The 20,216-nt window shown below is 39.7% G+C and overlaps 1 protein-coding gene across 5 annotated transcripts in view; it reads right to left on the bottom strand.

Moving 5' to 3' along the window:
- Positions 1-20,216, bottom strand: part of DCHS2 (dachsous cadherin-related 2) — a 155,248-nt gene that overhangs the window by 58,781 nt on the left and 76,251 nt on the right. For 4 of the 5 annotated variants that reach the window (XM_061584518.1, XM_061584521.1, XM_061584522.1 and 1 more), the window contains exons 3-6: positions 16,192-16,423; positions 7,478-7,714; positions 4,416-5,435; positions 2,249-2,436 (exon numbers count right to left, since the gene is read on the bottom strand). In XM_061584518.1, coding sequence (XP_061440502.1) covers positions 2,249-2,436; positions 4,416-5,435; positions 7,478-7,714; positions 16,192-16,423 — 1,677 coding nt within the window. The remainder of the gene's footprint in view (positions 1-2,248; positions 2,437-4,415; positions 5,436-7,477; positions 7,715-16,191; positions 16,424-20,216) is intronic. The other variant, XM_061584519.1, reaches the window with a different exon arrangement.

The raw sequence follows: 20,216 nt of genomic DNA, 5'->3' as shown, positions 1-20,216 counted from the left end.
ACTACTACTCTCCACAGAATATTCTAACGTAACACCCTTCTGCATTATTGCTGTCAAATTCTCAGTTCTGAAGATTTTCTCCTACTCTGTACAGGCTTCTAAATGTCATGGAATGTGACTCTAAGCAAGAAAGCAAGCGTGTATGTACACATGAGGAAGATGCACAGGTGTGTTGTAGTACCACATGCTTTTCATGTGAATGGCGCGTGTTAGTGAAAGGAGGTGCAGCTGGGCCCCTGACTGAAGGCTGTGGTTTTTTCCCTTCTCCAGGTATCTATTTAGACTTGTGCCTGGCAAGGTCACAAGCTGTTGCCACAAGCCGAAGGGCGAGAGCCAAAGAGCTCTCATGCTGCAGCTCTCAGTCGGGGCGAGCAACTTGAGCACACATAGCTGGCCTTTAAGACATTATGGAGTATGCCAGCTTGCTGACAGAGAAGGAAAGATGCATCTCTAAATCTCAGCCCATGGGCATACAACTAGTGCTATTGCAGATCAACCTTTTTGGATTGAACTCAGGATGAGGGTGTCACCCCGTTATTGTTGTTATGAGTGTCATGTGGGGGAAGAATGATTGTGGGTGCTCCCTGGTGAGAGGAAGGAGCTCCACAGGTGGGGAGTCTGTAGTTTTGCCCCACCTTTTGGTGAGAGGATAAATTGGGGAGGTAGCAGCAGAAGTGGGAGTGATGTTGCTACCTGTACATACATGCTTGTGTATTTGGCTGGTGGGGCTGGTTGCCTCTGTGGTATTTTTATGCTTTGATCTGCCAGTAGTTATTGTGCTTATTTTGTTAGTTGTTTTAGTTTATATTAATGTCTAATAAGATCTTTTAAAATGTTTTGTATTATTTTAAATGTGCAATTATGTTTTTTATTGTTTTTATGATTTTTGATTATACTGTAAACAGCTTACGGGCTTCTTTTGAAGTATGAAGCAGTATACAAATTAGATGATAATGATAATACCACCACCGGGCAATTTGAAGTTTTCCTTTTAAAAAACCCTAGGCATACCTCATCCACAGATATACACGCACAATAACTCTCTTTCTGCAGCAAATGTCCATGCCGCAGCCTACCCCTGCAAAAAACTGGATTTCTCTCACAGATTTATCTAAAATACTGCACTGGCGTGATTACAATTTTACAATAGTCTTCTCTTAAAGAAATATTATTGGAACTTTTTCCAAAGGTTTGGCAGATAAAAAATATGGGCAAGTACCACTGAAAATTGTGACTCCTAATTTTTCTAGAGGGCTTACTACTATAGAATTATCACATTACCAATGAAGCCAAGCCACTCAGGTAGCAGTCAAAATAAATTATTTTCTGTTTTACTATGGGGATGTATTCAACTAAGTCCTACTCTGAGTAGAACCATTAAAATTAATGAACCTAAATTAGCCATATCTAATCACTTTAGTGGGTCTGCTCTGAGTAGGACTAGCATTCAATATCACCCATAGAATTTTATTTGAAATGAAGTCAAACAAAAGGTGTTTCCAATTGCCCTTAACTAGTGATCTTGTCAAAATAATTTGTCTCAATGAGAAGCTCCTTAGATGTATTTTGCATGATGAGGTGCCAGCAGGATAGCAACTGAAGCTGTAAAGCTATAATAAATGTATTTATGTATGTATTTATTAAATTTCTATCCTGCCCTTCCTTCCAAGAGCCCAGGCAGCAAACAAAAACACTAAAAGCACTCTGAAACGTATTAAGACAAAGCATCTTTTAAAACATCTTTTTAAAAAAGCTTTAAAATAAAATTTAAAAAATAAATAAATATAAAAACATCTTTAAAATGAAGGCATGTTACGGGCTAGTAGCATATGCCATAGATATAGAAAGAGTACATTGAAAATTTAGTTTAAATAGATTAGATCTCACTGGCTAACCAACCATGCATCTCCTAATCTTATGTCAACTGTGCTTTTTAGCAGTTTTTCCATATTCCAGTTCAGGCATTTGACCACAAGATGGTGCTCAAAACAAATTAAAATGTTTTATTGTGTGCTGCAGCAGGATGCCAAGAAGTGTGTTTTCACACATGAGGCTTAACAGGCTTTTGCTTACATTGGTCTGAAAGTCAACACCTACACTGGATGGAACATTCATTCCATTTAAAAATGACTATCTTTCATATTCTGTCATATAGTAATAAAATTCACACATGACACAAAGGTGTTTTTTTTTAATGTTACACATGAAGAAAAGAAAGAAAAAAAGATCCAGCTCAGTTCATTCAAACCTTGACATGCAGCTCTGCTCCAGGCAGAAGCTGTGGGAAGTATGGGTGGTTATCATTGACGTCAGTAACTGAGATATAGGCAGATACTGTGACATTATGTTGCAGGACTCCATGGTCAGTCACCAGAGCAAACAGATGGTGCTGAGCTTGCTCCTCATAGTCTAATGCAACCCAGTTTATAATTTCACCTGGAGAAAAAGAACAATGGAAATAGCACTATAGGCTGCATATGATAGGTTTTAATCAGCTGCACAAGATTTATAGCACACACTGTTAGTCACGCTTGTCACTTGATATGCATACTGTATACTGTACAGAGCTAAGCAAGATCCTGTCACTCAGCTCAGACTTGTTTACTCTGGGGTCATTATAACTTCATTGGACTCCAAGTGACTCTACTTTACATACAAAAAGCTAACTTTAAAGCCAGATGGCTGCTCTAAAGAAGCCAAAGTATTTTCTTCTCCCTGCCAGCAGAATAACAGAGTGAAAATTATTTTAGTTGTTGGCCAGCTGGCTGAGACATCGTATCCTGGGGACCTCTCATCACAGACCCTTTGGAGAGACCAGCAAGCATTTTCTTCACTTTGCTGTAGGGCTGAGGATAGTCCGCAGCCTCGAAGCCACTTGCCATGACCATCTGGCCTTCTTTATCCTAGGGTTTTGGGGGCTTAAGAAATTCATTGCAATGGAAGTGTGCTATATTTCTTTGATCTTCACATGATCTCTCTAAACCATCTCTATTAGCCATTTTGCTTTACTCATTCTCCAGACGGCAAGCAGGAGAGAGTCGTCTCAGATTCCACATCTGAGTAGTACAGGGCTTTTTTGCCAGCTAGCTTCATCACTTGTGCCTGATTTTCATTCCACAATCCCTTCCGATTGGTTTTCAATGTTTTATTTTACCTTGTTAAAATATCTGTCTTTGTTTATCTTGGGTTTGGCCTTTTAATTCTACAGCAACCTTCACCTCCTCAATATGCTGATCCCATGCTATACACAGTTATGATATAAAATTATTAGACTGTTTTCACACCATTGTCCTTGAATCATGGCCAAAGAGGGGACAGTATTAGGATAAAACAGGAATAAACAGCTATTAGTGCAGACCTGGAAGAGATTTTTCAAATAATTTAAGAAAAAACCCAGTGTGTAGATTCAGGTGTGGGTATGAAAAACACAGTATCCACTGATAACATGCAATGAAAGGATCTGACCTGGAAGTTAATTGCTCAGATCAGTATAATATATGTAATGTATTAACTCTGTATTAGTGAAATCTTTGAACTTTGCAGTAATCCACGTACTTTTAAATTATATTCCTGTTATAAGGGGATTAACTGCAGGGCAACAAGAATGGACTTTACATCCCCGAATGGTTGTAAGAATCTTATACTTTGAGCCTAGAAGGACAAATACCCACCAATTACTATGTAATGGCTTGATGACCTAAAAGTCCTTGCTACATTTGAGCGCGCTTTCTATAAAAGCCAACTTCATCTGGATACATATTTGGACAGCATATTGATCTATATGTGTAAACTAAAATGATGCATAGATAATGAAATGTTCTCTTAATGTAGGCTAAGGCTTTTTCTTTTCTCATCCTCTTTTCCCTTTCTCCTTTCTTTTCTTAATGAAGCTGCAGTAATTCTCTTTCAAAAAATATGTAATATATGTGCAGAATGGTGGAACTGCTTATCAGCAAACTTTGCACTTTTGCATGAGTGTGAACACCTTCACAGCAGGCGATTTGTAACTATCTTGTGATAGCATCAGCAGCATCATACCCAGTTATCATCAGAAACCATTCTTTTGGGCTGCTGATCATTGCTCAGTAATAGTTCAAGTGATGATGTTGATGATGATAAGTAACTTGCAAGTAATATTATTTACAAATCTCCTTTTTCTATATCTTGACAATTTACTGTGAGTGAATAAGATTTGAGTGAATGAGGTAGGTAAATCCACCAATGGAGAAGTAATTCCGTTGTTCCTTTCTTTGTCTGTCTGTCACATTTCACTTTCAGCCCTGAATTTGGATGTCCAATTGTGTCCATTCACACACATGCATACACACAAACCCACAAACCCATAATTCAGCCACTGTTTAGCAGAAGACTTAACATCCCACAAGGAACATGGAGAAGATTGTTGAACACATTACCTGTATTGGAATTGATTTTGAAATATTTTCCATCTGATAAGAGGAAAAAGGAGAGCTGCCCATTTCTCCCAGAGTCCTTGTCAATTGCTGCTATTGTGCCAACCACACCTCGGGGTAATGAACTCTCCTCAATTTCAAAAAAATAGGGGTCACTCATAAACACGGGAGAATTATCATTTTCATCAATCACATTAACTATTACTGATGTACTTGCATTTTGCCCTGACTTGTCTGCTGTGCTAGCAACAAAGGCTCTAAAACTGTGTGTTGGCATAAGTTCATAGTCTAAAGGATTCTGTAGGTAAATCACACCCGTTTCTGGATTAATTCTAAATGAAGCAGAATCTAAGTTATGCTCCAGGAAGTACACAACATTCCTAGGACGACGTTGGAGATCTAGCTTCCAGGCTTGTAATTGCAGAATTCTGGCACCTACAGGAGCTGTCTCACTGACTTCCACCTGATACACCAAATTTTCAAAAGTCAAAGAGGGGCGTCCCTTGTGTTCATCAATTATCACTCTCAGGATCAACACAGAACTCAGGGGAGGACTTCCATGATCTTCTGCTGCGATGTGTACTACTGTGTGTTCAGGCTGTTCATCAGCAGCCAGAGCTTTGGCAAGATAAAGCACCCCAAGAACAGGATCAATGGCAAAAGCACTTGATTGATTGCTTACAACGGTGTACTGGATTGCCCCATTTAGCCCACTGTCTTTGTCCTCTGCATGAGCAATGTAAAGAGCTGTGCCAGGTACCGTGCTTCGCGATATATTTATCTGATCAAATCCCATCACAAACACTGGAGGGTTGTCATTAACATCAATCACGGTTATGTTGACCTGGGCACTACTGTGGACAGTGGAGCTTCCCAGCTGCGACTGCACTGTAAGAATAGTATGATAATGGGTTTCATGGTCAAGTTGTTTCCTGGTGCGGATGATTCCATACTGAGGGTCAATAGAAAATCTTTCATAGGGATCACCAGAGGAAATTCTGTAAGAAATTGTTTCCAAGAAATCTGTAAAAAGGACAACAAAAAGCCCAGTGTCAAAGAATAAGCATCCAATTGCTTAGAGGATTCACTTAACCGAATATGCTCTAGAGCATTTGAGAAATGCATGCCACAGCAGTGTTAAGTGAGCTGAACAATTTAAACCTCTCTTTGGATGTTGGTTTCCTAAGTTTCTGATTTTTTTCTTTTTTGTTGTCGTCTCCAGAGTGTAGTAGAAAAATGGATACTGTACAGACTCTACCTTAAAGACACATAGTTAGCCCATTTATGGGATCTGTCTTTTCACCCCACAGGTGTGATTAAATTTGATGAAGAAATCAATATCGTTTCTCACATTTAAAATATTCTTTATCCACTAGGGCAGGTTGAACACAGGAATTCCACTCTAAGCATACACATAAAACTTTCCACTATAGTCAATTTTAAGACTCCGGTATAACTGTTGTGAGAGCTAACGGTCAAAACCTGAACCACTGCACAAATCAGGAAGTTGTAACATAAACAGAAAATGCATGAAGTGGGAAAAAGAGAGGCTCTCAAAGCCTAGGGAAATTAACATTTCCCAGCAAACTGTGGAGTGTCAGAATCGAAACTTCCTAGGCCACTGTTACAATGTGCTTAAGCAATTAATGCATTTGCTTCTGCAGAGGAGAAAGTTAAGTGCTTGTACCTAAAGTTGCATCTTTGCTCTCTCACCGTGTTCCTTAATATATTCATTGCCCAAGCTGCCCCCAAAACCACAACAGCAGCCCCATGGTAACTTAGACCCACAAATTTATTGCAGCTTGAGGTGCCTCTTCAGCCTATTTTTTCAGCTGATAATGGTCTGGTTCTCATATAACACTAAGCCATGATTCATTTAGCCTAGGCTTTCCCAGCCTGGTGCCCCCCAGATGTTTTAATCTACAACTCCATCATGCCTGACCATTGACCATGCTGGCTTCAGATTATGGCTCCAAAGGTTCTGGAGGGTTCCAGATCAGGAGAGGCTGGTCCAGCCTACCATGGCTTGTTTGAACGTGCAAATCCAGCCCAGCAAAGTAATCATGGTTTAGTAGCAATAAACTACAATGTGAAGCCATGGTTTGTTTTTGGTTTATGAATCATGGTTTGCTTTAACTATAGCTTGGTGTTATGTTTGAACCCAAGATATTTACTTACCATGGCTTGTTTGGTGCTCATCAAGCTACAGAGACATGAGGCAAGGTCAGGTGGAAACAAATCTAGCTTTGGAAAAACAACCCATGGTTTGTTTGCTCATTGGAGATGAACAAACCATAACTCAATGTTAGCCATTATGCAACAGGAGTTATTTTAAAAGTTCAGGCTCCTATCCTCCATTTTTCATAGACACTGTGTTTGAACAACTGTTCAAACAACTTTGCCTATGTATAAACAGTACACATCTTTGTCCAGCACAATTCCCTCCAGTCCAAGGCATGATCCACTCACACTAGTCACAGAGCTCATACAGTAAGGATTCCAATAAGATTTGATAAAGACCTGTTCCCTCTCCTCTCAAGTCACATACATGCACAAACACAGCATAACGGAACATTAGAGAGAACAGGAGGTCTGTGCACACTTCCAACATCCCCATCCAGCAATACCTTACTTTGATATGGCTGCATGACTTTCCATGTGTGCAGGTGGGGAGGATGGGATGAAACAGAGCTCTAAGGAATCCTTCCTACATTCTCTGTGTCTGTAGTCAAGGATATATACCCAATATAGAGTTTGAGAGTGATAATGGGAGTATGTTTTAAAAAGAAAAGCTACTTTTGTGTGTGCATATGTGTGCATGTGTGTGTGTAAGCATGTTTGTTTATATCTTTTATTATCATCTTCCAAAGAATTCACATGGAAATACTTCATCAAAACCATTTTGGGAAAACTCAAAGCTTAGTTTGCATTCAGTCTTGTGTTTTCTCCATGCCTCCATGCGTATTGAAAGAATAAAAGAACACAATATTGGCTGCATATGTTTATAGCCTGTAACAAATCAGAGGGTGCTGGAATCTGTCTGAATGTATTCCAAGGCCACTTACTCAAAGGCTCCCTTGCTTTCACTGTTCCAACAGCACTTCCTTCAGGGGCATCTTCAGGGATGGAAAAAGTGTAACGTGATCTCTCGAAAACAGCAGGAGCCACAGCAGTTTGCAGGATCCTCAGAGTCACAACTGCATTAACAACAGAAAAAAGACCACCTCCATCCCGGGCAGAAACAATCAACAGCACACTGGAATGTTCCACATTACTGAGAGCTGATATCAGGTAAACGATTCCTGCAAAGGAGTAGAAAAGATATGGGACAAGAATTTTTTTTCTCCTAGTCATTTTAAAATTGTTGTTGTTATATTTATTTATTTATTAGATTTGTTAGTCACTTGTTACCCAAAGGTCTCCAAGCAACTTACAATATTAAAAACAAAAATAAATATATCATGCCATTAAAAACAAAATAATAAAACAGCAAGGACCTACATTTAGCTCCAGGAAGCTTTGGCAGCACAATAATATAACAAAACAAAACAAATAACAAAACATCATCTCAGTTTATCAAATGCCTGGGGGAAAAGGTAAGTCTTTACCTGGTGCCGAAAAGATGACAATGAAGGCCCCAGATGGACCTTACTGAGAAGGACATTCCACAAATAGGGAGCCACAACTGACAAGGTCCTCTCCTTTGTCACCACCCTCTGAGCGTCCCTCAGTGAGGGGGCCTGGAGAGGAGCCTCAGAAGAAATTCTAAGGGTCCAAGTAGGTTCATATCAGGAGAGACGTTCCAAAAGATATTGGGGTTCTGAGCCATAAAGAGCTTTATATGTTAAACCCTGCACTTTGAATTGAGCTTGGAAGGGTACAGGCAGCCAGTGTAATTGGAACTGAATCGGTGCTATATGATCTGCTCATCTTGATCCCATCAGCAGCCGGGCACCTGCATTCTGCACTAACTGAAGCTTCTGAACTGTTTTCAAAGGCAGCCCCATGGAAAGTGCATTGCAATAATCCAGCAGAGATTACTGTGGCCAGATTATCCCTCTCTAAACTGGATCGTAACTGGGCCACCAGCCTAAGATGATGGAAGGCACTTCTATGTATGCCTCAAGTGACAGCAATGGATCCAGGAAAGCCCCCAGACTACGAACTCACTCTTTTGGAGGAAGTGTGACCCCACCTAGAGCAAGCCCCAAACCACTCACAGAAACCACCCACTAAGAGCAATTCAGACCCACAAGTGTTAACCTCAGAAATTAATCTCAGAATTTGTACTTTTGTGTGTTAGTGTGCCACTACAAGAGCCCTCCTGAGTAGACAAGTATATCTCTATTCTATATTTTGGAAAGTTGTTTATCTGTTCACTATGCATTTAGGCACCTCATGATATTGTAACCAAATTTTGCATGAAGTTTCTGAGATCAAGGAGTAGGTTTTTGTCTTTGTTTATATACAACAGGACACCATTTTGAATCAAGGTAGTGGACAAAACCTTTCAAAACTGCACTGATTTTTTAAATATATATAAGCATGTAAATGAAATTCATCTCCAAGCCAAGATCATAGCACAACCCTATTAATATCTTGAAAATAAGCCTTACTGAATTCAACTGGACTTACTGTCTTGGCCAACCCCATTGGATTCAGATTCAGACTTACTGGTGCGCTTTTCTCCATTATGTTTAATACGGAATTTCAGCTTTGTCAATTTCATAAATCAGCTTACAGGATACACAGGATTCTGTGTCTCTACATAGCAGTACAGAGCATGACTGCTCAAGTTAAGATAGTGTTGCACCAACCAGACATGCCCCTTGAGACTCTTTCTCAGAGCAGGCTCTCTCTTTGCATGGGGAAGGTGTCTCTGAATGGGACTGGGTTAACAGGTGGGCACTCCTACAAACAGGGTGAAGAGTGGGTATTAGTTGTGCCTGTTTGCACATCTGCTGATGTGTCCTCGGCAACAGGGGTGGAGATAAGTCTGGTACATTTCCTTGGACACTGTCTCTGGTCCAGCTTCTGATTTCCCCCCCTTTTCAATCAGAGGCAGCAGCAGTGGCTGGGGTGACAAGGTAGGGGGAAGAGGAACAGAGGCTGGCTGGTTACCAGACAGCAGTGTTTCTTCAGTTGGAACTGAAACTAAGGGGGTGCTGTCACTGCCTGAAGTGCCGAAGCCTTCTCCTAGTTCAGCCTCCTGCTGTTGTAAGCCACTGGGTCCCAGATCTCCTCCTCCTGATCACTCCAGGAATGCTCTAGCGCCACAGACTCACTTGGACACAGGTGGCAACCAACTCTTTATAACTACTTGGTCATTGAACCAGCTTCTCTCTCACACACACAAAAACAGCTTCAAGAAAATAAGAACATCATCTTTAGAAGAATGGATTACTAAAGTCTGGGATATCATATGTATGGTGAAGCTTACAGAGGATGTAGATATTTAGCCAATATTTTTGTAGAAAAATGAAGTGTATTTATAATTTTACTGTGACAAACGTAAGATAATGTAGACCCATTATCCTGGAGCTTTGTGATACTTATTTGCTTTGTCTGACTATAGTATAGTGATGGATGGAAATGGCCTTCAAGTCGATCCCGACTTATGGCGACCCTACGAATAGGGTTTTCAATGTAAGTGGTATTCAGAGGTTGCTTACCATTGCCTTCCTCTGAAGCTGAGAGGCAGTGAGTGGCCCAAGGTCATGGCTGTGTGGGGATTTGAACCCTGGTCTCCCAGGTCCTAGTCCAGCACCTTAACCACTACAACACACTGGTAGTCAGCCTTAAATCTGGCTATTAGATTTTTTTCTTTCTCATTATTTTTTTCTTCCTTTTATATATTATACTGATTATAAATAAATTGACATTTTTAACATGTTAAAAAAGAACAATTTTAAGTGAATGCCTTGAAGACCATTGTAAGCATATGAATAGCACCTTATTTTTTTCTTTAGGATATCCAATATCTGTTTCAATTTCTTTAAAACTTCATTGTCCACATATGCTTGATTCTAGGAGGTGCATTTTCTAGCCATGTGTTTTTTGTGTTTTCTTTTCCATTTAATAGAAATCAAATTAATATGTTTTCTTCTGTTTGAGCATTACACAGAAGACACTGGGATGAAATATAAGAATTCAGGAGTGGAAGGAAAATAGCTGCTAGTGCTGTTCTATTAACACTTGCTCAAGTGTTCACACTTTGCTAGAATAGTAACGTTCTATACCATGTCTCTTACTTCTGTTTCTGCAAAGAAAATGTGAAAATATTCTAGCCCAAGAAGAGCAGCCCATCCATGAGTGGAAGATGCCTTCCACATCTGAAGCGGCACTTTTGGAACCAACCCATTACGCTTAATTCTCATCTATTACAGTCTGAACAATTATTTTAGTCACTGCCGGGAGGAAGGGTGGGATGTAAATCCAACAATAAATAAATAAATAATAAAATAAAATAAAATAAAGTTTAGCGTAACTCAAGTTTTCCCACTAATGAACAAAATGTTCACGAGTGCTTCTGTCCAACAGCAAGGCTCAACTTTTCAACAGAGGCTGCAGAGCAACAGACAGCATGGAAATTCTGTGAAGAACCAGGTGTCAAAAATCAATGGTAACAGCGGTGAAGCGGTATGGTTGCTTTTCTCTATAGTGAGCATTTTCTTTTATGTACTCGTTGGAGATCAAAACCACTTCATACAAACATAAGATTTGCCTCATACAGAACCAGATCTTAGGTCTAGCTAGCTTAGTATTTTTTACACTGACTTGCAGCAGTTGTCCAAGGCTTCAGACAGGAGTCAGAAGAACAGTGAATAAAAACATCTGACTTAACCATGCTAGTGTTGTTTCATCAGCTGAATGACTAATTTGGGATACAGCGTTAAGAAGGAGATTTGAAAAAAAAAGAATGGAAAACAGATAAAACAGATAAATACTTACAGACAACCAAAGGTGCAGTTAGCAAAATTTCCATCTTACATTGCCAGACCACTACAACAACAAACTACCTCTTGATCACGTTAAATCTTTTTTAAGAACAAACACATATACCAAAAAAAGAAGTGTGTTTTGTTTGCCCAGCATGAAAGAAAAAACTGCAGTAAAATGGCTCAGTTCAGACAATGAGCCAAACTCACAGTTAAGGAAGCTCATCTACAGATTAGGATATCTGAAATGATAAACCATAGTTTGGGACTAGCTTGGAAACTATAATCAGGAGCTATTGGTTTGTAAACAACTACGGTTTGTTTGATGTCTGAATTGATAGACTAGGGAGAACCCATAGCCTAGTTGTCATGCAGGTGCTTTGCATGCAAGAAGTCTCCGGTTCAATCCCTGGCATTTCCTGATAAAAGAATCAGGTAACAAGTAATGGGAAATATGTCTTCCTGAGACGATGAAGAGCTTCTGCCTGACTAGATAACTGCACAAAGAGGTTCGAGTGCTGTGTAGAAAGAAGTGAAAGTAGATGAGCAGCACTAGACCATGATTTACCTCTATAGTTGGAAGCATATGGTTTGGGATAATGTCTGAATTGTCCCATACATATTATAGTTAATGTACAACAAAATATTAGAAGATCACATACATTTACAGTCACTGATATACTGATCAATCACAGTAATAGCTACGCAAAAGGCTGAATAGCTCCTTCCTTCCAACCATCTCTAGACTCACTAGTCTTTGTGAAAAAAGTTTCTTGAAGTGCTTAGTTTATGTATTCATTCATTCACTCAAAAATTCATATGCTGTCCTTCCAGAGCAGTATGCATAACAATGAAATCATTTTTAAAACTAAATTTAAAATGCGATTAAAACAATCACACATTTTTAAACGCTGGGAGAATTAAGTAAACTTCTGCCAGTGGCAAAAGGAGAGGAGAGCCTCTCTGGGGAAGGAATTCTACACACAGGGTGCCACCACCAAGAGGATTCCTGTAAGCACCACCCAGCTCACTTTAGACTCCTCTGGAGAAGTGCTTCTGAAAATGAGCTCAGTGATCCCTGTGCACAAGCAGGTTGTTGTGGAAGCAGGTGTTCTTCAGGTAAATGGAGCACCCAACTCATGTAGGACTTTAAGCACCAGCAGCGTGAATTGTGTTTGGAAGCAGACCACTCGCCATTGAAGCTCTTTAAGCATAGGTGAGCTGGATTCCTAACAACCAGTCTCACTTGGCTACCTAGTGGCTATCTTTTGAAGCAACTGCAGATGACTTTGATGACGTTCCAGGGAGTTGTGCAAGGCATGAACTTATATAGGAAGTCTGGCATTAGAAAAGATATGCCAATCTGGAGACTACAGATATTTGTTATTATCCTTCAACACTTAATATGAACATGTTTAATATTAGCATTACTGTGCTTAAAGCTAGGATGCTGAGGAGTAACCGCATCAAAGGAAACATGGAGCCACCAAAGCCATGGGAAGGACACAGATTTTGTTACAGATGTCCTGGGATGCAAATGCAATTCCTCACAATTTGCTCCATGCATAAACAAGGAATCTATTAAATAAATAAATAAATTGCAAGGATGCCAAAATCACACCTCAGTAGCGGCTGCCGGTAGCTCCATGTCAGTGCGGCTGTGCAATCCACTCCGGGTTTTAGTCTGAACTTTTTGGCCTAAAACCTGGACCGGATTCCACTGCCCCCTGATATGGAGCCACCTGCCACCACTGCTCCTGAGGTACCCAAAGCTAGCAGAAAGAGAGAGAGCAGTACACATGTTATGCAGGTTTTTGAACTGTAATTTGAGCTATTGGACTATCAGAATGGGTCCCCATCCTCCAAGGGGCTTAGCTGCTGGATCAAAGTTCTGACCAGATTATAGCAGTCTCTGAATAATTCTCATAGACAAGAGTGCTTTGGATTTGCTTCATCTACTGCAAATTCCCTGCCAAGCAATTTTAAACCGTAATTGTTCCTAGTCTTCTCCGTACCTGAAAATTCCACTCAATCTTGCTTATGTTAAATTCTATGGTGCTTTTTAACAGTGACATAAATCTATTAGTGGGTAGGCTCAGACCACGAATAGGATTTCCGTTATTGAATGCACAACTAGTTCTCAAAAGGTCAAAGCTAAACGCATTAACCTAGTTCTATTTCAGTGGCCTCAATATGTTATCAATTACTTATGCAGATTAGACAAAAAAGTAATGAAGGCTTTTCTTCAAAAGGATGTGGTTTCAGAATGTTCCAAAATAAATGATTTCAATCTTACAATCTGTCTTTACTCATGTTAGCCCTTTCATGTATGCATCAATTTTGTTTTATTACACACAATATAAAAATGCCACGTGTAGTTTAAAAATGAAAAAGGATTAATTCTTCCTGTAATAAAGTATAAGATGAAATCACATTCACAATCAAATCAAGCTTTACACACATACACACTTTAATGCTATGTTATTTTAGTTAAAACCTGTGTCAGAATAGATCTTCTACATTTAATTTCTGCTTTGCTAAGTAGAGCCAATAATAACAGCCCCTGTGATTGAGGTAAACCATTATGGCCCACAAATACCGCCTTATATCCAGAATGCTTTATAGCTCAAACCACCAAACCCTGTTCTTAAGCAAGCCCTTCCAAAATGATCCATGAAGTCCAAGATGAGTTTGTCTCCTAGTATTACAAAAGACTATATGAAGGCAATCATGATCCACATGCAGGCATTTCTGAGAAAGTTAACTGCTTTAACTGGAGAAGAGTAGCTCAAAAACTAAACAGCAATCATTGTGTCCTTTCAGAAGATCATTTTTAGCACATTACAATTTCAGCAGACTAACAGCCTCCCCACAAAACCCAGCAGCCAGGCAAATTCTGTTTACATGTTGCACAATTGCATAGGGAGAACTTGGTTTCCCACTCAAGGAAGGAACTCTGCTCAATAAGATGTGGGGCATAGGTGTGGCAGAGGAAGAAAGAATTAGACTCATGCTTTCCAACATTTTCAATCCCATGGCACCTTGAAGACCGACTAAATCCAACAAAGTTTGCTTAACCCCACTGAAATGGATGGCACCTGGTTGGCCACTGTGAGAACAGGATGCTGGACCAGATGGGTCATTCGCCTGATCCAGCAGGCTTTTCTTATGTTCTTAAATCTTAATGCAGTGTTGGATTTAGGCCTAAGGCACACTTAGTTGGGAGTAAGCCTCACTGAATGCAGCAGGCCTTACTTCCGAGTAAACATGCTTCCGATTGCACTGTAACAGGACTTACTATAGCATAAGCTTTCATGGACTAGATTCCTCTTCATGAAATGCATTCTACTGGAAGGTTGTTTCATTCAAAACAGTTAATAAAGATGGTGGAAATGATGACATTGTCTTAAATGGAAGGGTGGTGTGGAATGATTTGTTCCCCCCAAAAAGTGTATATTCCAAAGGTATCATTGGATACAGACAATAAATTGTTTATTGTGCACATCTGCAAGGAATATGCTCTTAAGGAAAACCTGTAGCTTGCTACAACTTTACACAAGTAGATGTTATATTGGTTAATGTGTCCCTGTGAAATGAGATTCCCTTCGAGGACTTCCATTGTAACATAGCACTATAATCTAGAACTGAATTATAGATTCACCCTCAGTTCCACACTGTTGCTACTTGTGTAGCGTGGGTTCTAATCTACTGATAAATGAATTATTTTTTTAAGAGTGGATTATATGTATATCCCACCTTTCTTCCAAGGAGCTCAAAGTGACGTACGTGGTTCTCCTCTTCTCCACTTTATCCCCACAACAACCCTATGAGGTAGGTTAGGCTAAGGGGCAGTGACAGACTGTATGTTAGAAATAGTGATGCCTGTCCTCTATATGAATCTCAGCAAAATGTAATTAACCCAGGTAAAGCAACAGCCCATCAAAAGCTACAGCACTCTTACTTTTCAAATATCTTTATTAACGGAAAGGTGCTCATTTTATGTAAGTAGTACATGAAACTGCAACTCTCAGCTTCAACACATTTACCCTTACCATCCTAAACTCCCTGATTTGGCTCATCAGTGAGAAATAAAATGAATTGGAATTTGTCATGGGGGAAAGCTACAGTCTTCTACAATGAGAAAGCTGCAAAGAGAGGGAAAGAGTCTAGCCTGTGACAAATGTTAACTCATGAATGTCCTTCAGGAAATTTATTAACTGTCTTTTTATGTGAAAGTGGAAGAGAGCACCCAAGAACTTCAAATCTCTCAAATTACTTCCATAAATCTAGGAGCTAAAACACAGGATCAGCTGGCTCACCTATCTTGAATTGTACCACTTAGACAACTTCAAATATTTGAGATGCTCTTCATGTAAAAAAATTGCCTCAAAGCTACAACTTCAAGGAGAAACCAGAACCTTTCACCATTCTGACCTGCTAAGTTTTATACAGTGAAGTGAAGATGGTCACTGACTGTCTTGGTGGGCCAGAAACAACCCACATACCTTTTGTTACCTGATCCCGTTTCAAGAGTTTGGGAGCCAGATGAAAAAGCTACTTCAAAGTATGTAATTTATTACATTTATATCCCATCTTTTTTCCATGATGGAACTTAAGGTGACATGCATCAGGTTACTAGATGATCTCCTATCCAGGCCCATACCTGCTTAGCTTCAGCAAGTTTACTGCATTATCATGTGTCCTAGGACTAAAGGCAGTTGGACTTCTTTGTTGGACTCCTTGCACTAAAGCAATATGTGGAACATTTTGTTTTCACTTCAAGATCCTATATCAACAGTATGTGAGTTTAAATTGTGGGTCTAATGCAGTTTGTATCATACCTGTAGATGCATCCACTGTGAATAGGGAAGAGAGGTCACCTGGTAGCAATTCATAAATCACAACTCCATATATTCCAGAATCCTTGTCTGTAGCAACAACACTTATGATTTCTGTTCCTGGCTGTGTATGATTGCTGATGCTCGTCATGTAAGTCACTGGGTCGAAGACAGGGTGATTATCATTAATGTCTTCTATCTCTATATGAACAAAGGCTTGAGCGCTTAGCCCACCCTGTTGAATAAATCAAAACAAATTCTAAGCAAAATGTCAATTATAACAAAGCACTGAAGGTATGAATGTAATTAGACATGTTTCACCTTTCTAGAGCTTAGCTAATTTGCATTAGCCAAAGTGAAAGTGTGCCTGTTTAAAGGGTAGCAATGTAATGTAACTGAACGTAACTAAACAATGCAAAAATTATAAACCTGTTTACTTTAACCTTCCTGCAACTAAAGAAGCCATCATAATCAGCATCCATTGTTAATTTCAAGTTACTCTGAGACTAATATCTGTACTTCCTAGATCAATGAAGCCAATGAAGCCCAGTCATTTTCTCTAGAGCTGTTGAGGAGACGGGGGCCAGGGACGTGATGCTTCCAAAATAGTTGGAGTATCCTGGAAGCACAGATCCAAAGGAAAGTCCAGTCATCTTTTCCAGCTTGAAGCTGGAGCTGAGACTTATTTTCACACTGCACTCCCACCAGCTGCAATTCGAAGAACAACCCCCTGCCCCAGCTCTTAACTTGAGTAAGGGATTGAGTAATGAAGTGTTCCATTCAGCAGGTACAATGCCAAGTCAAAGACAAGATCCCACCCCTGGAGGAATGACAAGGTCCTAATTACCACAAGGTTTTGCTTGGCCGCAGAGGACAACAAAAAAACCCTCTGTCCCTAGTGGAGGGTTATACAGTGCCTTGCAAAAGTAGTCAGACCCCTGATCAATGCTCTCATATTACTGAATTACTAATGGTACATTATAATTTCATTCTGTATTATATTTTATTTTGAAACATAAGATCCTCCGGAGAGTCAAGGTAGATGGAAAAAGGGAACCACAACTGAAGGAACGTCCTTCATTTTTATGGAGTTTATTGGTCAACAGGGAGCAATTAGCCATCCTAAATGCCCCTTCCGTGCCCACAGCCTTTGAAGATAAGGAGGGCTAGACAGTCCCACCCAGGGGTCCTGATGTGCAATACCCCCTTTTCCTGATTTTTGATCTCAGGAAGCAAATAAGAGATAACAGATAAGATTCAGTTGCACCTTCTTGACTTTTGCAAATTGCCTGTCTGACACGGAGCCTCAGATCCTCCTCAGCAGGGTGTCCCAGGGATCCCCAACGCTCCCAGAATCCTCTCTGGTTGAACCATTTTAGCTTGACCAAAGTTAGCTATTCTTGACAGCGCAAACATAACACTGCCCATGCCTCAGGACATACCATCCCTATAGTGAAGTATGGTGGTGGCAGCATCATGCTGTGCGGATGCTTCTTATCAGCAGGGACTGGGCATCTTGTTAAAATGGAACGAAGAATGGATGGAGCAAAATACAGGGCAATACTGCAAGAGAACCTGCTTCAGTCCACTAAAAAACTGAAGCTTGGGAGGAAATTCACTTTTCAACAGGACAATGATTCCATGCTCAAGGCCAAAGCAACATTGGAGTGGCTCAAGAACAAAAAGGTAAATGTCCTACAGAGGCCCAGTCAAAGTCCTGATCTCAATCCCATTGAGAATCTGTGATGCTCTTTGAAAGTTGCAGTCCACAAGTGACTTCCAACCAATCTGAACGACCTGGAGCAAATCTGCCAAGAAGAATGGGCCAAAATCCCTCCGACACTGTGTGCAAAGCTGGTACATACCTACCTCAAAAGACTTAAAGCTGTTATTGCATCAAAAGGTGGCTCTATCATATATTAATGCGTGGGGGTTGAATATTTATGCAAGTAACATGTTTCAGATTTTTATGTTTCTTACAAACATTTCCCAACATAAAACCAATGTCACCTTACAATAATTGATTTTGAGTTTCAGTGTTTCAAAATAAAATACCATACAGAATGAAATTACAATGTACCATATGTAATTCAGTAATATGAGAGGGGTCAGTGGTTTGACTATTTTTGCAAGGCACTGTATGTTTTAATTATTTCAATTACCACTAGGGGTAAGGACAAATGGGAGCCAAGAGAACACTCCTCTACCGATGCAGATCTTACAAAAGATTAAAATGGATTCAGCATAAAACCTTCACATAAACACCTTCTCTGGCTATCATTTGAAACACCAAAGATATAAAGACATGTTAGTCTATCACTCTCTTTTAACACTGCACTGCTTCCTTTAAACTAAATCAGTAGTAGCGCTAACAGTCATTCTTAATCATTACAGATATCAATACAAAGACCAAGCTTCAGGAGCCACATTACCTCCCCCTCATTATTCTACCCTTCAGTTGTGGACTTTTCTTCCCTTTTCCACAGGAATGATAGCAAGTACAGCTAAAATCTACTTTTATAATATAAGATGGCATACCATGCCTTCCACATGGGAAAATGAATAGAGATCTCCCCACCTTCAGTTCAATACCAATTAATACTAAGTTTGCATAAGTAGTCAGCCAGTCATACAATCAATATATAAATTATGTATACTTCCTCTGCTAAATCTTAATACCTGTTGTAGTTGTTTTACTGTTCTGTACATCACTTAGAGATCTTTTTGTATATTGAGCGGTATAGAAATAGTCTAAATGAATAAATAATGCCATTGCATATTTCAGAATGTTCCTTAGTACAATTCAATAGATACATCATCTCTGCCACGAACACTGGTAATACCCAATCATGTTTTGACTATGTCACAACTTTTCATCATTCTTGTTTTGAAACTCTTTGACATATAAGAAACTATGATCTCTTAGAGAAATAAGATCAACAGCAGAATCATACACATGTTTATTTGTAGGTAAGTCTGATTATGTTTAATGGCTTACTCCCCTGTAGGAGTAGGATTGCTGCCTAACTCCTGTAACAGACTAGAGTGCTATTATCCTCAAGTGTACAGTTCACCTTCAACTTAATAGCAAGATTCTGCGACAACAGCTGAAACTGCTTTGCGTTACTCTAAACCATGAAGGTCTGCCCTGCTACTTAAACAGAGGACTTCATACAAAATCTACTCTATAAAATAACATCACCCAGAAAACTATACTGGGTCTTTTGTTTATTGTTTTCACATACTGAGCAGGGATTGCTATGGAGTTGAAGCATCCATCAACATTATTTCTCAATGAGCCTTTCATTTTCCCCTACAATTGCTCATATGGCTGCATTGTCTATTTAGGCTTCCACTGAGATAGCAATGCTATAGTAGTTACAAGAAAGCATCGTGAAATGCCTGGAGAAAATAAAGAGAACTAATGTACATTGAAGACAACATGGGTCTGTGAATGCTATGAATAAATTTGGTGCTGGGCCTCACATGAAAAAGAAGAAAATTTATGGCATTTCCTTTCACCAAAATAAAGTGTGCACTAATGCTAAAATACCTGAAAGATTGTCTTATTTGCACTCTGGTGGTGAGGGCCTCCTGCAGATACCATCTCATCAGGAGGTCCGTTTCACACAATATAGGAAGAGGGCCGTTAGTGTTGTGGCACTGACATTTTGGAATCCCCCCCCCTTAAATATTAGATGGGTACCATCTCTATTATCTTTTTGGCGCCTACTGAAGACTTCCTGTTTCAACAAGCCTTTTAAATAGAGACCTTATTCCAGTCTGCATGTGTGCTGGAATTGTTTCAAGATGTTTTTAAGGTGCTTTTTTTTAAGGTGTTTTATATATGTTTTTAGTGTTTTATTGCTTGTTTGCTGGCCCAAACCCCTTCTGGGAGGAAGGGCGGGATATAAATTCAATTATAAGCAAAATAATAAATAAAAAAATAAAAAGAAGGCTAATGCTAGGAGTTGCAAAAGTGTTGCTCCAGACTGCTTCCTATGCCCTTGGAAACCTCTCTTTCCCAT

This window comes from Rhineura floridana, chromosome 9 (genome assembly GCF_030035675.1).
Source record: "Rhineura floridana isolate rRhiFlo1 chromosome 9, rRhiFlo1.hap2, whole genome shotgun sequence".
Lineage (NCBI taxonomy): Eukaryota > Metazoa > Chordata > Lepidosauria > Squamata > Rhineuridae > Rhineura > Rhineura floridana.
The sequence above is the reverse complement of the archived record's forward strand: the minus strand, read 5'-3'. Positions and strand labels throughout refer to the sequence as shown.